The sequence below is a fragment of the Chanos chanos genome, chromosome 4 (genome assembly GCF_902362185.1).
Source record: "Chanos chanos chromosome 4, fChaCha1.1, whole genome shotgun sequence".
Classification (NCBI taxonomy): Eukaryota; Metazoa; Chordata; class Actinopteri; order Gonorynchiformes; family Chanidae; genus Chanos; species Chanos chanos.
In genome coordinates this window covers 48,878,536-48,896,873 of record NC_044498.1, presented here as the reverse complement: position 1 = coordinate 48,896,873, position 18,338 = coordinate 48,878,536, and the positions used below count along the sequence as shown (strand labels likewise).

Genomic DNA, 18,338 nt, shown 5'->3' with positions numbered 1-18,338 from the left:
GGGCACACAGCCATGGATATTGGTTCCGTGAATCAAACCGGCAACCCGCTGGTCACCAGCCTGGCTCTCTAACCTTTAAGCCACGGATGCCTATACATAGCTCCCCTGGTCACCTGAAACTATGATTTTTTGTGAGTAACATTTTGTTGCATTTTCAGACATAGAAATACAAATCACATGAAACGAGGAGGAAAGTACAACATATACATACACAGCTTTAATCCAAGGACTGAGACATCGACTAGTGAAAGGAAAAAAATTGAATAACTAAGTGAAAGTATGATAAGACATGAGCATTGCTGCAGTTAAGAATACACCAACATGTAAAACACACTTCATTACATGTTGTCCTCTTTGGTGTCTCAGTGGATATGAAACTTCTCTTCCACATCTGGCAGAGAGCTCACACCTTCTCTCTTCTAAACCAGACTACACTAGTTCATTTTATTTTCCTGAGGCTTTTGGCTACTGGGAACACTGGTCACCCGTGTCTGATGGTATTCTCTGCGACCGGAACATTTCAAGGCAGTGTCTGAGACTGAACGAAATACCTTATGGTGTGTGTTCACATAAACACCTTTAAAACACACTCAGGCACACGCATGTGAACGACCTCAATGATGAGTACCACAGTTTATTTTATGATGACACTGTGAAAAAGAAGCATGTTTTTGTGGCTGTTTTCTTCACTCAGTACTAACCATCTAAGCTGTGTCTGTGTTGGCCTCAGAGCAAGATTGTGACTCAATGTTTCCAAGCCCTGATCCCATAGGCCAACAGTACCACGCATTTTACATTTTCCTTCACCTAATCCTTGGCTCGATAATTGGCTTAGGAGGTGAACCAGGTGTGGTAGAACTTGCAGAGATTTAAACTATACAGTTCTGGGGGCCTCTTGGAGTTGGATTGGGTAAGACCTTTGACCTACTGTTTAAGTGTCAGTAGCTACACACAATTAGGCATGTGTGTATGTTGTCTTATGCGCGCGCGCACACACACGCGCAAACTTAATCCTCATAAGATCGGCACAGGATACTCCCCACCTCCCACCAAAATCCCTGATAATTCCATAATGTATCACAATATGCAATTTCAGTAGATTTATCCTCAGCTAATTTCCATAACAGATTAACCGACAATAACAGTTCCATTTAGCATTAGGAGCATCATTAACCCGACACAAGCAAGGACGGCGAGATACACAAAGACAGGTAACGGCGGATGAAGGGGTGTGTGTTAAAAGGGACAAACACAATCTGCTTCCACCCCAAATAGAGATGCATTTAGCTCCACCTCCGTTCACTCCATCAGCCAGACTCGACCTGTTCCAACCATGCCTCACTTCCTCCCAGCAGCCATAACCATTAATCCCAGACACACTATTTATATTTCCTAATTGTCATGAGTGTGAATTATCAATTATGCTTAGTGCTTAATTGCCCTTCATGAAGTCAGCTTCCCTCTGGCTTTAAACGGGGCAATTTAAATAATATAACTAATAGCCCTCTCCTTTAGGTGGAGAATACATCTTCATCGCTGGGTACGTCGAGCGTGAGAGTGCCTCGTAATGTAGCCGACCAATCGAGGGAAGGTGTGCAGGTGGCACCGGGGGGACTCGTTAAGCGCTAATGAAATATGACGCGACCTTCTGAGAACAATGAGCAATCAATGGCTGCGTTGAGTGACAGAACATCACATCTGCCCGAGACCTCCACATCGGCAAAAATGTACACTTACCGTCACTTGCTTGAAGAAAGAGATTATGTGTGTGTTTGAGTGAGTGAGTGAGTGAGTGAGGGTGTGTGTGTGTGTGTGTGTGTGTGTGTGTGTGTATGTGAATGTAGGTGTGATTGTGTGTGTTTGAATGCATATGTAGGTGTGCGTGGGAGAGAGAGAGAGAGAGAGACGGGGGGCAGTTTGAATTGGCTATTCAGAGATGTTAGCATTTGATTGTGCTGTGACCAGTGGGTTCAAATACATGCTGCCACTCTATGTAAGTCCTCTGGTGAGGGCTGTTCTCGACCAATGAATTTTAACACTCGGTAACGTATGGCTGAAAACACCTGCTTGAAAGCATTAACATGTGCGTGCTCTTCATGTGACAGAAGCCAATACAAATCCATTCCATCCACGCAGCACTGTCACTACTGCTGACAGTGAAAGACAAGCGAAAATATAGAAAAACACAGATGTTTATCCCCCACTATTGAAACCCTCCAGCGAGAAGTTTACCACCTCTTCGCCTTGGCTGTCCCCACACGGGCAGCTGTAGAGCACTCTAAAAGCCACTCCTCTGAAAAAAAAAAAAAAAAAAAAAAAAAAAAAATTACTGTCCAATTTTTTTTTTTTTTTTTATCAGTTTTAGATCCCATGAATTAGTTTTTAATCATGTTAGTTCCTCAGTCTGGGAGATGAGATGATCCTATATTGCACACACATGGAATGCAAACCACATGGAATTATCAAAATTACTTACGGAGACATGCAAACTGTCTATGTGTTCACTTAAGGTTTTTGACTATCAAGCCAGACATGGTTGGAGCACGTTTTAAAACTTTAGGGGTCTTTGTGTTTTAATACAAACTAAGGACTTTTGAGGGACATGATATTTGACCTGCCTTACGTTTAGGATTTTTGTCTCCTCTGTCTTTCCAAGCTCTAATCATTACTCACGCAAGTTTTCAGTGTTGCTTTAACAGTTGTATAAACCTCTAGCACTGGTTATGATAAGAAGCTTTTACTTATCTCATCAAAATTTAAATTCTCTTCTTTCTCTAACTTACTTTTTGTCTTAGGGCATAATTAGTAGGCATGACATTAAAAGTTCAGGATAGATACAGCATATTACCAGAGGGTATCCCCATCTCTCTTCCTCTCTCTGTAGTCCACAGCTGGTTTAGAAGAGTGGGTGTGTATTGATGCTATCACCGAATGGTGTGAGCTGACCTTTACCTCAGTGCACATGTGTGCGTTGTGTGCGTGCGTGTGTGTATGTGTGCGCACGCACGCATTTGTGTGTGTGCGTGTGTGTGTGTATGCATGTGTGTGTATGTGTGTGGGTGTGTGTGTGTGTGTGTGTGTGTGTGTGTAGGAGACGGGGTCAGTGCTCACGAATGAGTGACAGCGTCCCCTCAGCATAATAGCCCTCCCTTGTGCTGATGCGAACCCTCTAACAAATCACCCAGCGACTTCCCACATCTGCTGCATGTCAGCATCTGCCAGACGCGCTCACCCGTCCCGGACGCTGTTGGTAAGCCCTCATTACAGCCGCCAAAACAGGTAGAGCCGTTAGAACAATTACCGGACAATGCCACTGACCTTGCACTCGTGTGGATGTCCTAAAACATCACTTTCTTTCTCACTCAGTGGACCATGGTAGAATACAGCACCCCTCACAGAGAGAATCTGATAAAAGTCACTCCAAATCAACTTTAGATTTGCTGTAATTCCTACTTTAACTCATACAGGTTGTACACTCGTATCAAAAGACTCAGTTGTACAACAGTGCATTTATAACGCAGAGCTCTGTTTACAAGGATGTTAGACAAAAAAGGTGTGGTAGTCAAGGAATCTGTAAGGCGTTCAGTCTTCTACACTTTCTCCTCGTCTAGACTCTCAAGAGCTGGCCATCAAAATTTCTGCTCAATTACATGGTCTTTGTCCAGAGGAGTTAGATGAGGGGAATCCATGTGGATTTTAGTGCTGTGACATTACAGTCTTCAAAAGCCTGACACTTCAGCTTGCTCCTCACGCTTTTGTCCCTGAAACAGTGTGAACGGGAAACAGAGAGGATACAGATTAACAAAGGGGAGGGGGCGTCCGTCCGTGAACGGAACTCCGCCCTGCGACGCCACTCCTGACGTTACGCGAGCCATCCGACATGTAGCGGATTGCTCAGGCCTCCCCGGTGCTCTGGCGACTTTACGAACGCGAGACAGAGGGTGGTCGGGAATCCGTCCGCAAGCGCGTTTCCTCCCCCCGGGGTACGCCGGGACCCCGGCTGTGCGTCTCTCTGATCTCCTGCTCGGATGGCTCTTCTCTTTGCGGACATAAGCGCCCAGAGCTGCCGTCCCGATCCTCAGACGGCCCCCTCATACCTCTTGTCTCATCTCAACCCTCTGTACCTGCGCCTCCTTTGTCTCCCGCATCATGCTTTTGTGGCCTTGGCTCCTATAAACAGATGTCTGGCCTGTGAGGGGAAGTTGTAAACCTCCAGTGAGACTCTAGTCCCCATTGATATGGAGCTGGCTGTGTAGAGGCTGTGCAGTAAGCTTAGACATGCTAATGCAGACAAACAGGATCCATAGTGGGGACAGGCACTGACTGATGTTTGACCACGTTACAACCAAGAAACGTAGACTGCAGGCCGCCAACTGGCAGCAAACAAGGCCGGACAAAAAAAAAAAAAAAGGGAGGGGGGGGGGTTGTTGATGGAGCATGGGGTGACTGAATTATCCACAGTCATAAAACACAAACAGGGAAGCAGAGGAAATGCTAATCTCTTGGACATGGGGAGGGAGAAATCTAGGAGAGATCATTTAACACTGTGTATGCTAATTTTTTTTTTTTTTTTGATCTGATAGTTACTTAATCCAAGACAGGCAGACAGTAATTTGTCTCTGCTTTATACTGAGGAATTTTGCTTGATTTCAGTCAGAGTCTTTGTAACGTTGTTCTAAATGCTAACAGAAATAGTTTAGCTGTAGGCCTATTAGGTGTCTTTGTGTAATTATGCTCAGGAAATGCTTGAAGATTTTTGTTTTCAAGCGCTACAGTGGGCAAGGCGTGTGCGAACTCTAATTTTTCCATTAAGTTTGTACGTTGCGAAGAAATCCTAAATCACACACATTTTTAAGATAACATGTATGATTGCATACCTACCTTTTTTTCATACAAATATAAACAACGACCTCAATATCACGGCCAAAACGATTTAATCCTGCTGCATCGTAGCAACTGAGCTGGTTAATCGCACAATATCACTAATAGTGTAATAGGCAACTCCTCTCAGCTGACGGTTCACATTGTTGAGGGGCTTTATCAGTGGCGAACACCCGCTGAGTGTATTGATCCGGACGCTAGTTTAGGGCATCATCCGCCACCATACGCTTACACATTCTGTCAGGCCACTTTCAGGTATAATCGTTGTTAAAAGAGGAGATAGGCAGCAAATTGATAAATGTTGCATTTTAAATGGAAATTTCAGCTTGCACGCGGGGCCCTAAATGATGTGAAAAAATGTCAGCGTAGTATATGTGTTCTGCCTTATTTTTAAAAATGTAGTCAAATATGTTAAACCAACTTGTTTAAACGCTTACTGTGTAAGAAAGGCAACAGATATCCCGTATCCAACTCTTCTCCGTTCTCATAAGAACGAGTATGACTAAGCTGCTTTCTCCATATTAATTGTTTGCTGTTTAGCGAACAGGTGAGTTATTGGCTACCATTGCCCGTTGCCCCAGTTGTTCAGCTGACTGCAGCTTTGAATTTATGGTCTATATATTGGTATTTGTCAGTATTTGTTAACACAATAGTTGGTTTCAGCACACTTCTGTCTGAAGATATGACAAGAATTACCAAAGTATTCATTTAAGAATCTACTAAATCATTCAACTCCTTTAGGTTGGGAAAAAAACGAAATCAATAGTACAATTTGCCACCCCTCAACCTCTTATTCTCTCTCCAGCTCTAGCGCGCGTCAGAATTTATTGATTCAAATGTGTGGAGTGTTAAGTGACAAATGCTTTAAGCCAATTAAGAGGGATTGCGTTAAATGCTAATGGTTGGTTTGTCTATCACGTGGGCGCTACAGAGCGCGTGTCTTCGAATCGACCGGGGAGGAGAGTTGTGTTAAAGAGCTCACACCCTCATCCATCGACCGACACTTTACCAGAGTCCTGTCTGACCTGTCGACACAAAAATCTGTGCTCAGGTTCAGCCAGTCGTGTCTCTGCAAATCCAAGTCTTAATGAAAGGCTTTGGGTGATGACAGACAACAAAGCAAACGATAGAGTTTGTTCAAATTTTAACAGACGTTAAGTGCACTAGTTGGACTTTTGCGAGGGTAAACGTTTTTTTTTTCATTATGCCGGAGTGTCAGGAGTCTGGGGTCAAAACGACACCCACTCAAAGGATTTCGTTTTCAATAACTGACATACTGGATCCGAAAAAGTTCACAAGTAAGAGGACAGGTGAGTTTTTCTTGGAAAAAGACAGATTTTGCAGTCAGAGAAAAGAACTAAGAGCCAAGAATCAGAACAGTGGCAAAAATGGAACTGGTCGGGGAGAATCATCGATTTTGGGCAATGACTCTGGTAAGTGATTTGCATGGATAAATATCTTATTTTTCAGTTAATGTCAAAGGAGCCAGGGTGAAATTTAAAACTGTTCAGAAGAACGTCAGCTGTACCGTTTTATGCAAATGTACACTGTCAGTGACGGAAAAAAAGCGTAACTCTTTTTTTTTTCTCTCAGTTAAATGTTAAATCAGTCCTTTATCTCTGAACAACTCTCTGACATCCTTATGTGCTTGAATTTTCACAAAAATTAAAGCAGCAAATGGAAAAATATAGGCTATTCCTTGGTTTGACTTTTATTTAACGTTCTCTTATGTTTACGTGACCTTCCCCTGATTTTCGTGGCTGTATTTCTTTAAAAAAAAAAAAATCACAACACGCCGCTACAGCTGCAGCGTAGCGTCTGTGATTGGCACTGGGACAGTCAGGCCAGATAATTGTTTAAATCGTCCCATTGAGAATGCCTGTGCTCACTTTGATCGATATCCCATTACTGGATCCTGCATATCTCCCTGCAGCACCTTGCAGGTACAAACTTCAAAACCCTGCCGTGTCTGATCCCAAATATCGTTCGATTAAAACTTCCCTTTAAATAGATGACATTTATCGATTTGTCGACAAATATGAAACTCCATTAGCACGTCATGGCTAGATGGTAGAGCTGGATTTAACGGGGATTTCTTTCCGCAACATGACATTTGAAGCGATTTGTGATTTATAAATTATTAAGGGATTATAGCCCAATCCACCCAAGTTTCCTTCTTAACCTCTGCTTCGTTCCACACAAACAACTGCCGATCCATATCAACAACCTTGCCCTCAGTTCTCACCGTTCATGTGATGTTCTAAAATTTCTGAATTTAAATTTTGAAGAATTTAACCTGGCCTTGGTTGTAGAGTGCAAACGAGCTCCTGAAGTTAACTTGTTTCTGTGCTTTACATGTTTGCTCGAATTTTAAGTGTATTTTTTTTGTGTGTGTGTGCGATCTGAGACTCTCGTGTATCGACGTAGAGTCTAAATTCACGGACTCTACAGCAAAAAGCCTATGAATAATTCCGCGCTTAATTGCACAACTGTCTCCTGAGGTCTGCCTGTAGCGCTGTCCTTTCAGAACCTCTTGCCACCAGTTGTTTCAGCACAACAGTACGGACCTCTTTATAGTCTTACACCACACGATCAGACCAAACCATTTCTTTACTTTAATTGCCATTTTGTTAGAAGCGCAACTGAAAGTTCATTATTTATTGTAATTTATAGTTATTATGTTAACAGGTGAGAGCAGGGAGCAGGACCGTCAGAGTTGCGAGGGACCGGATGCCAAGAATCCCACCAACGACAATGAAAGAGTTTCAGCTCTCGCTAAGACTCGTGCTCACTTTTCTTCAACCGATGAAACGGACGAAGTAGACGGAGACAGCAGCGGCAGCAATAACACTGACACTTCTTCCTCGGATGACTCGTCGCATCACAGGCGACGTCGCTCCGATCACGGCTGTGCAAAGCCGAGGCGCGCAAGGACTGCGTTTACATACGAACAGCTAGTTGCTCTGGAGAACAAATTTCGTGCCACGCGCTACCTGTCCGTCTGTGAGAGACTAAATCTCGCATTATCTCTCAGCCTCACCGAGACGCAGGTAAAGATCTGGTTCCAGAACCGAAGAACCAAGTGGAAAAAACAAAATCCCGGAGCAGATAGTAACATGTCGCCAGGTTCAAACTCTCTTGCTCCCATTAGCCCGAGTCCAGGTGCTTGCGGGCTCACATCGACCCCATACCAAACTTTTCCTTCCCTCAGCTCGGGGAATATGATCTTCCACACCGCTAGCCCCGGGTCTCTGGCATCCGGCGGCGGACTCCTCCATTCGTTTCTGCCCAACGGCTATTTGCAACCGTCCTTCCTCACGCCACATTTATGAAATAGGTTAGAGTTCTACGTCATATCTGTGGACAGTTGAGGTGAAAAGGCAAAGAACCGAAGGCATATGTTCGCTTATTAATATTTAGGTAGTATTTTCTCTGGAGAAAAAAATATATTGCGAGCGTCCGAACTTGACCTCCGGTTGGCTTGTGACTTATGACGGGCAAAAAGGAAGTTCTAGGGAAGAACTCTTCTCAGTTGGAAAAATGTGATTTTTTTTTTCACAGACCATTGGCAGTAATGGGAGTATAACGTTCTAAAATGGGTAAAATAATGTCATAATCAAAATGTGCCCAATGACTACTGCAATATTAAGTAACCACAAATCAAGACTCTGTGCGTGCAAAGGACGTCATTTCCATCTTTGTTCTATATAGAGGCTTTCGGATTGTCAGATTATATCTTGCTCACAGGAAATGAATTTGGGGAACTGAGAGAGCCTATATTGTACCTGACACATCACTCATTGTCCATTAATGTTAAAACTAAGTACGTCTGTCAAACGTTAACAGATGTAAAATAAATTCACTTATGGTCCAATGTATAATTTATCAATAAATTATGGTCAATTAACATTTTTATTAAGTTCTCATTACTTTTGAAAACTTTTTTTTCTACTTGTTAATTTTTTACTTTGTCATGAACAAAACCAATATTAACATACAGATTTAATGTGTTAAGAATGATTCTCAGATCATTACTAAGTCTAGAACTGTTTCATTTTTGAGTTCTGTGCTCACACTGTGAGAATGATGACTTTTCCTCCACACCTCAGGTGAAAGGTCAACCAGGCACATGACAGGCACATTTTGACAATAACCCTTTCTCTATCGTGAAGGTGGAAAGTTAGTCAAATATACGAAACTGACCCTATATGAAAATCTCAAAGTCTTCAGTATAATATTAACAGATGGGTGAGGCTGATGGGGAGTTCAGAGGAGATTGTCTGGCTTGATATATCTGGCATTAGTAACATAACCCGTGCAGAATTATATACAAATACAAATCTTCTCTTATTTTAACTCGGAAAGAAAACGTCATATGGCACAAGCACATAGTACATATGGATTTAATCATGTAAGTTCTCTATGTAAAAAGCAATAGTGAAACAACAACCTCAGATATTACTCTTTGCAACCGCTAGATGTCGCCATTTGTGTACTTTTGCACGTTGTTAACTCAGAGACGATGGGAGCTGAAAAAAAGCGGGGAGGGTACCTTTGGGGATCACAAATGTGAAATTTTACACATACACCTGCTTGCTGTATACCTCACTTTTGGGCAACCCTAGAATCTAAAGGGACTGTCATGAACAACCAATCAAGAAATGATCAGAGGCTTTAAATATATGATTTTTTTTGGTCCTTAATAAATCCCAGCTTTATCAAATGACAGCTTTGTCTCTGTTACAGCCGACATGAATCATTATTGGTCTGGTCTTACTTAAGAGTTCCCCTTAAACATGCAACAGTTAAAATTGATTTTACAAATAATCGCAAATTGGTAAAGATTCCTATTTGAGCATTAAAAAAATTAAAAAAAAAACGTAAACAGATTTTTTAAGTGGGTACTCTTTTAATTTTGTGTGTGTGTGTGTGTGTGTGTGTTCTGCATTATGTCTGTATTGCTTGTAATTGCCCACTGGGTCGGCACCTACTGCACACCTGTCTGGCAGGGAAGGGGTCTGCTGTCTCCGTGGTCCTTCTCAAGATTTCTTCCATTTTGCCCCTGCTCCTCCTGGGTGTTTTGAGGAGTTTTTTCTTGCCTGTTATGAGGAGTCAGAGGTGCCATCCTGCTTTTGTCTGTTGTAAACCTGTGGGCATGTAAAGCCCTTTGAGACTGTAAACAGTGATATTGGACTTTAAATATATGCGAACTTGAAATGTGAACTTTATAAAAGAAAAATGTTAAATGTCTCTGCTAAAGAAGAAACACAACTCAGTGAACAACAGATTGCCACCCAAACTATGTCACTGTGTCATTTTTTTCATTAAATATTCCAAATAGTGCCCACTTAAAGGTTTGATGTGTGTGTGTGTGTGTGTGTGTGTGTGTATGTGTGTGTTTTGTGTGCATTTACAGATATACAGCACACAGGAAGAACTACGATGCACTTAATGAAAAGCGGAGCAGAAGCCTGTATATTAACAAGGGAGAACCGTATCAACGTTTAAATTTCTCTGTTTTATGAAAATCACCGTCTCTAGAGGGCATTTATTTATATACTCATCAATTCTGCATATTCAGCATATCCAGCACTGTACATCTTTGTCCCATATTCAACGAACAGGTTGGTCAGTGTTCGCTCTTTACCAGAACAGTGATTTCCTCAACACATCTGATGCCTCTTTTCGGGCCTGCAAGTCAAGGATTACAACATCATTGCAAGATGAGCTTGGCAGAAACTCTCGTCTTTATATAAACCGCTGAGATATGTCCCATACAAAACTTCTGTTGATGTACAGAATGTGATTTTCTTTTTTTTCTTAGAAGAAAACATGCACGGTGATGACCATTGTACTGTATTCATTCACAGCAGACAATGGAAACCTTGATGTTTTAGTTGTATAACTGAGAGAAACAAAGCGTCGCATCACTGAGCGCAGAAGACAAATAAAGTGAATGGTGTTGGAGAACTGAAGAGTCAGAGAGTCGTGTTTTTCACGTCAGGGCACTTAGAGGACAGAGACACTGAAGCTTTTCAGTTTGTAATGTCTTTGCTCTCGTTCCCAGGACAAAAACAATGATTTTGACGAGGATGAGGATAATTTGTCTGACGAATAGCTTCCTTTATAATCCCTAAAGCTCTGCTACATAGCTTACGCGCTCCTATTTCATGGATATCCAAATGTTCGGCCAAAAAAAGTCTGTCTTATTTTTTGTATTTATGTCTAAACTGGTAGAGTCTCCCAGAACAAGCAGGCATCCCACCCACTCAGAAAAATCAGAAGAGAAGAGCTAAGATACCCCCCTCTCTTTCTCCCTCTCTCTCTCTCTCTCTCTCTGTCTCTCTATTTCTCTCTCTCTCTCTCTGACTATCTCTCTGTCTCTCTCTCTCGCTTTCTCTCTCTCTCTCTCTCTCTCTATATATATATATGTGTGTGTGTGTGTGTGTGTGTGTGTGTAATCAAGCCTGTGTGTGTTTATGTTAATATGACTGTTAAGTAAGTAACCCCTTGTAGCCAGTCAGTGTAATCTAGGAATTATCTGACAGGAGCTTCTGTGCCTGTAAGTGTCTCTTTCTATTGTTCTGGCTCCAGTTTCACGCAGCCTGTTTTCCAGTCTGTCCCTTCCTCACTCAAACACACCTCAAGCTGTCGCATCTACAAACCCACTACTCATACCCAGACGTTTCAGCTCCCGTTTATCTAAGAAATGATTTCACATTTTAGTTATGTGTTTGCTGATTTTAGTTCTAATATTCTGATTATGGATCTCACTTGTGATGGAAACACAGAAACGTCCCCACATGAAAACAGGCCAAGGAATTTCCATTCTTCTGTAAAACCTCTACTGGAGATGCTGTTGTAAAACATGAGTAGTTTGAACTATCAGTATAGGAGAGAAGGTAAGACAGAGAAAACAATTACATTTCTCTTTTGTTTTGCCTTAGTTGACTGTCATGGAGATGAATGAACTGTTTTGAATATAACTTTAAATTCAGCCCCTTTCCTCTCCATAGTCAGCCAACCAAAATTGGTTTATAAATATTATTAAGTCAAATGTGCAAACCACACACACGGACACACATGGAGACACACACACACGCACACACACACACAGAATTGCTCTCAGAATTGGCTCAGTTCTTAGAAATCACAGGAGATAAATACCACCCCATGTCCGAGGGAATGGTGTGGGAGAGACTCTGACTGTGTGGTTTAACTTTTTGTTTGTATTGTCTGGCATGTTTGTATATGTGTGTGTTTGTATGAGAGAGAGAGGCGGTGAGAGAAGGGAGGAGAGAGAAAGAGAGAGAAAGTAAGTATACCTCTGAGGATGTATTATGAGCTATATTTTAGGGTGATGCTTTGGGGTCAGGGAGTGAATAATACCTTCAGGGGAAATTTCACCAGGGCCTGGGCTGCCCCTCTCTCTCTCTCTCTCTCTCTCTCTCTCTCTCTCTCCCCCTCCCCCTCTCCTTCCCTCCTCTGTCTCTCTCTCTCTTTCCCCCCCCCCCTCTCTCCTTCCCTCCTCCCTCCTCTGTCTCTCTCTCTCTCCTTCCCTCCCTCCTCTGTCTCTCTCTCTCTCCTTCCCTCCTCCCTCCTCCCTCTCTCTCTCTCTCTCTCTCTCACATTTAATGGATTTATAGGATAAAGAAGGTACGCTAAAAGGATGCGCAGTTACTGATCGATATAGTATCTATTTTTTGACATTTGCAGAAAGAGTTTATAGCCTATTCCTCAGCACAGTAACATCTCTCTCTCTCTCTCTCTCTCTTTCTCCCTCTCTCTCTCTCTCATTCCCTCTCTCTCTCTCTCTCTCTTTCTCTTTCTCTTTCTCCCTTTTTCTCTCTCTTTCTCTCTTGTTTTCATTCATCAAGTTGTATTGGCACCTCAATTAGATTACTTATAGATTGTCTAACTCTACTCTACTCTTCTGTCTCTCTGTCTCTCTGTCTCTCTCTCTCTCTCTCTCTCTCTCTCTGTGTAACACAGAACAGGTACACTGAGATACAGAGAAAATTTGGGATGTCTTGTTTATTCGTAACTTACATTCCTTTGGTTTGGAATTCCAAACGCTCCATTTAAGGTGTTTAATGTTGAAAACTTTAAGCCCTTGTTTCTGTGCTCTTTATTCCTATAGAGCAGGCTAAAGGCAGGCTACAGACAGACTTGACCCAGCTGTCCACACTCAGTATGTATTCAAAGCCCACAGGCCCTGAGTTTTTCCCCTTCACTCATGATTCTTTTATTTTGGTCTGAAGTCCCCAGCGGACACTTATGTCAACACATGTTTCTCTGGGCTCCTGCTGTAATCTGTGTGTGTGTGTGTGTGTATGTTTTGTGTGCGTGTGTGTTCACAATCTGTCTAACCTCTCCATATTTGCTTTGGAACACACTCTTTGTGTTGGGGGAATTTTCTCAATTATCACTGCGTGAAAAGAGGTGTATTCGGCCTGGAATACTCCTGTATATTCCCGGATACTCCACAGATTATCGGCTGTATCCGGCAGTTTGCAGCTCTGTTACGCGGCATGGAATACTCCTGAATATGTACCGTGTTTTGGGGTCTGCCTAGAGCCCTTAGTTGCCATGGTGAATAATCCCTTGGGGGTGCTTGGAAGGGAACATTTGCACTTCACACCTTGGGCCACCAGGTATCCTGCAATTGGTCAAAAGTCTTTCTTTGGATTGGTGGAGCAATGTCTTGCCCCTCCTCTAAAACCCTTCCCCATTGGTCCATTGTGGGTCCCCAGACATGAATTCATATGGTTTATATAATAATAATTATTATTACTATTATTATTAATATTATTATTATTATTATTATTATTAATAATAATAATATTATTATCATTATTATTGGTGGTGGTGTTGTTTTATGTTCATAGGTAGATTGTATAGATAGTCTGGCAAAGAAAAATGAATTACACAAATTTTATTATAAATAAAGCAAATACAGTATAATATAAGGCATATAAATTGACAATTATATATATATATATATATATATATATATAAAATCAATGTACAATATATAACAGAATAGAATACATTAGAACAGAATATACTGTAATATCATAGTATATAATACAAATGCTTTTAGGAGCATAAATGAAACTCTAAATGTTGAGCATTCCCAAGAACAACCCAGCTTCCGTGGTCTCTATTCTGTAGCACCCCACACAGTGCAGACAACTCTGTGCTAGGCGGGAGGACCCACGCTGGCCTTCCATCGAAGATGGCGGCGTCCCCTTCAGAAATTATATCTACTGATGCGGTCCTCCATATGGCAGCCTCCTCCTCAGTTTAAAGAACACTAGCTCTGGCCTTGAGCAGATGCAAAACACCGTGTAAACAGAAATTAGATCACTGAAAATAGCAAATGGAGAAAAAGTCTAAGAACTACTAGGGAAATGATGTTTTGACTTACTCTTCTCCTCCTTTGCCTCGTTCGAGTGGCGATCCTGCCCCCCTCTTTGTTCTCTGGATTAACCCGGTAACTCTTTCGAATAGTCTCAATCGGTCTTTCAGGATGCTAGAGAGAAAAAAAAAGCGGAGAAGAAAGGAAGATTGATTAAAAGTTCGTTTAGAATTCCAAGCACTGCTATGAAACAATCGTGACGATATAGTCTACCAACAAAACACGCTGTCCTACCTTGTCCGTGGATCATATCTGTGCGTGTTGTTTTCAGCATTATGCATTATCCGCACAGCTTCCTGTAGAAGCAAAATTAATACAAGAGTTAAATTCAACCACATTAAGGGATAAAGCAGATAAAGAAATGTGAACGTATCAGAATGCGCGGCAGTCAAAGACGAAAGCCAGAAGGCTACAGAAATAAACTTACCGAAACAGAGTTATTCCCCGCTCGTCTTCTTTTCTCGGGCAGACTCCTCTTGCGCCTCTTTGATGGGACTTCATCCTGTCCAACCGCCGAATAACATTCTCCATGAACGTTTACTGCTGAATAACATCTTCTTAAAAATGCATTTAACGGGGACACCAGTTGTTTGTTTTCGTTCGGACTCGGCGTTGGAAAAATTGGATATTCCCGGCGCACGAGTAGCCTCTCCACTCTGCTGTCCGTTCGAAAACTTAAGTGTTCTTTTGCAAGCCATCTTCAAAATGCACACTATCTACAGAATACGGAGTACAACTTCTGTAATCCTTCACTGACTCGCTTCTCCTTACCTTACTACAGGTAACCCCTTCCCCAAAGCAAATTTCGCGCTGCAGTTGCACACAATGCTATTGGTTACTGTCACTCTACGCCATGCACGCACAGAAAACTGATTGGACAGGACTCAACCTTAGATTCTAAGTGGGTGGTTTGAAAATGGGGCGCGTCCTCGTACTGAGGAGAAACATTCCGAACAAACAAGCGAGAATCAACAACAAAAACTCCTATGCCCTGTAAACTTTTTTTTTTTTTTAAAGTCCTGTATCCTTTGTCCCGCATCCCTCATACTGAGATAATGTCCCGCATTTTCGCTGGTCGTTTGGTTTTTAACTGTCAGAAATAAAAAATATATGGATCCATTATTTTACCCGCCCGCAAATGAGCATAGTTTCTAATCTATTTAATAGCGCTATGCCAAAAGCAGAAAAAATGCAACATAGGCGAGTTTTTTTAAAAGCCTTGCTTTCACCAAATGGCTGAGAGGAGAGCGTTGAGGGCGGTCATCAAGAGTCTGTGGCGGCCGTCAATCAAACTGTGCAGCTGTGGGGCCGACGAATTTCTTTGCTACGACACAATAACCAAACTTAGTAAAACTTTACAGATATGAAGATAAACGCTGTCAGCCGACGTCATGGTCAAAAAGAAAAGAAAAAGTTCTTTTATCCCTTCTGACCATGCTTCTCATCCAATAGAGATTTTGGCTTGATATAAAGATTTGCATTGAAATTGTTTTATTTTATGTAATATTTTATTTTGAGCCTTATTTATTCTTATAGTTGGATTTGGTCAGGGGTTTAACTTGAAAGACTTGAGCTGTATGATGCCTGCTGCTTTGCTTAAGTACAGTTGCCTTTGATGGGCCTGTAATGGCCAATGCATGTTGGATGTCTATCAATGCAAGTGTATACAAGTGTTTCTTATACAGTTAGACTGACATTATATCTAAGTTTTACATCATCTCTCAGCATTAGTAACATGTCCCATATTGTCCCACACAAACTTACTACTTGTCCGCACAGCGGACACAAACTTACTACTTGTCCCCCATTTGGTCTGTTTGCATCTGGTCACCCTGTACCTTTGACCCCATGTAAAGGACAGTTGCATAACCATCAAATATGTAATTAATGAACCTTTCATTTAGACTTTTTTTAAATTATGTTTTCAGTGTGTTTTTGTATGCTCCATTTGAAGTGTCCATTGTAATTTAGCTGCACGACAGAGAAATGACATTAAAGGCTACATGGGCCTACCACTGCTATATTATACACCATGCAACACCTAAGAAGTTTGTGTGGTTATCAAAATATCGGCTAAATATTACATACAGGCTAACTGATAGAAAGTTACAGTGAGGAAGGGGGGCAGGCTTCTATACCCAGTCCCACCTAGACCACTGACTGTTATTAGCATTTGAAAGGCCAAGCCATCAGCTAACGACTGTGGTCACGCGGATGCCTGAAAACTGCCGTCTAACAGCTGTATTCGGACATTTGCGGGAGTTTTCAGGTCCGCATGACAAAGTTCTGCGGGCATCCGAATACCTCCGGAAAACAGCAGGTTTAGCGGAAGTTTACTTTGTCCGGATATTTCCGAATACACCACTTTTCACGCAGTGTATTTTAGCTCACAGTGGGGTGTACCAGTAGCACCAGCTGCCCCCCCCCCCCCCCGGCCCCCGATCTCTCAATTTATCTTACAACACAAACACACACACGGAAACACACACACACACATACGCACAGACACACACAGTCTAACTTTAGTTTGTTTATATTTGTGCTGAATCGTCTGATAATTGATGGAGAAAAGCTGCTGACATTAAGCTATGTGATCCAGTAATGTTTAAGAAAAAAAAAAAACCTCCTTGATTACACAATCACAGGAATTCTGTTTTCAGCTCTTCTTCAGGGGAAAAAAATTCCCTCAATTCATACATACCCTGAGCCGTAGGCTAATGGACTCAGAGAAAGAGGAAATGACTACCTATGTCTCTCATTGTGATTTCAGTGAATGGAAGCCAGTTGAAACTCCCCCTTTGCAGGAACATTACCGAGTCAGAGTCTTTGAAATGAAGCAATAGTGAGTGAAGAGAGAACTTGAGGAGAAGGTAAGTAAAGTCACTTTTCTCTATGTCTGTCTAGTGCACATCACAAGACAAGCAGTCTATGATCTAAATGATATACTGTAGCTTGCTGTCTGTGAAGGAGCCGTGTTTTATTCATATCTTAAAGCAGGGACAAAGCCAGAGGATTTAGCTGAGGTTGGTGCTGCTGATTTAATCAGGAACATTTTGTTAAATATGAAAAAAGAACTTCAAAGCTTTTGTACATTTTGCTATAATCAGGGCTTGCGAATGATTCACAAAGACCTCACAGACGTTAGCGCTATAATAAGTCACCACAGAAACACGCACACACACGCTCGCGCGTGCGCGCGCACACACACACACACACACACACACACACACACACACATGCAGCACGCTACGTACAGTAATCTATTCATTCGAACAATCTTTATAGGCATCCAAACACAGCTCCTGTGATTACAGTTGAAGGTTAGAATTGACCACTTTGCCTGAGAATACAATCATTCTTTATAACCAAGTTAAACGAACTGGAAATGAAGAGGCCATCGCGATCTCCCAGGCAACACATGATAAACAACACAACAGAAAGGCACAAACAGTACTGCTGCCTTCTATCATTGCCAATCAGACCTCTCTTTTTACAACTCCATATGAGGAAATGAGGAAATTTCATCTTCACTTGATTAACAAGAGCTTTCACTGCCTTTGATATCTGCATGAGTCATATACCGCCTAAACTTTATTTTAAGCTGATGTAATTTAAGTAATCAATTAAGTAATCTCTCTTTACTACTGTTGCTACCGCTGTCACACATGTGAATGGTGTTGTGTTGGGAAAAGACGGAGAAAGCAGTAAGTGGATATGTGAAAATAATAGGTCCTGTCTGTTTATGACTCTGTAATGTAGTCTGTGTGTTAATGAATGTCAATCTCCTGTTTCACACAGAAAGACTCATTGGGGAGGAGCATGAGGTAAGAGCTTAGGTGAGATCATCCATCCAATGAGTGTGTCCATCTATCTCTCTGTCTCTCTCTCCTTCCCTCTCCCTCTCCCTCTCTCTCTCTCTCTCTCTCTGTCTCTGTCTCTGTCTCTCTCTCTGCCTCTCTCTCCCTCTCTCTCCATCTCTCTCTCTCTCACACTCACACACACACACACACACACACACACACACACACAAGAAAGA

General features: G+C 42.0%; 1 protein-coding gene across 1 annotated transcript; it reads left to right on the top strand.

Moving 5' to 3' along the window:
* The first annotated feature begins 7,559 nt into the window (after positions 1-7,559).
* Positions 7,560-8,213, top strand: nkx1.2la (NK1 transcription factor related 2-like,a). Its single transcript, XM_030772405.1, has one exon. It carries the CDS (start codon positions 7,560-7,562, stop codon positions 8,211-8,213), a length of 654 nt encoding a protein of 217 aa, XP_030628265.1.
* Positions 8,214-18,338: the final 10,125 nt, after the last annotated feature.

Coding starts and splice junctions, on each gene's coding strand:
- nkx1.2la (XM_030772405.1), top strand. CDS start 7,560: ATGTTAACAGGTGAGAGCAGGGAGCAGGACCGTCAGAGTTGCGAGGGA.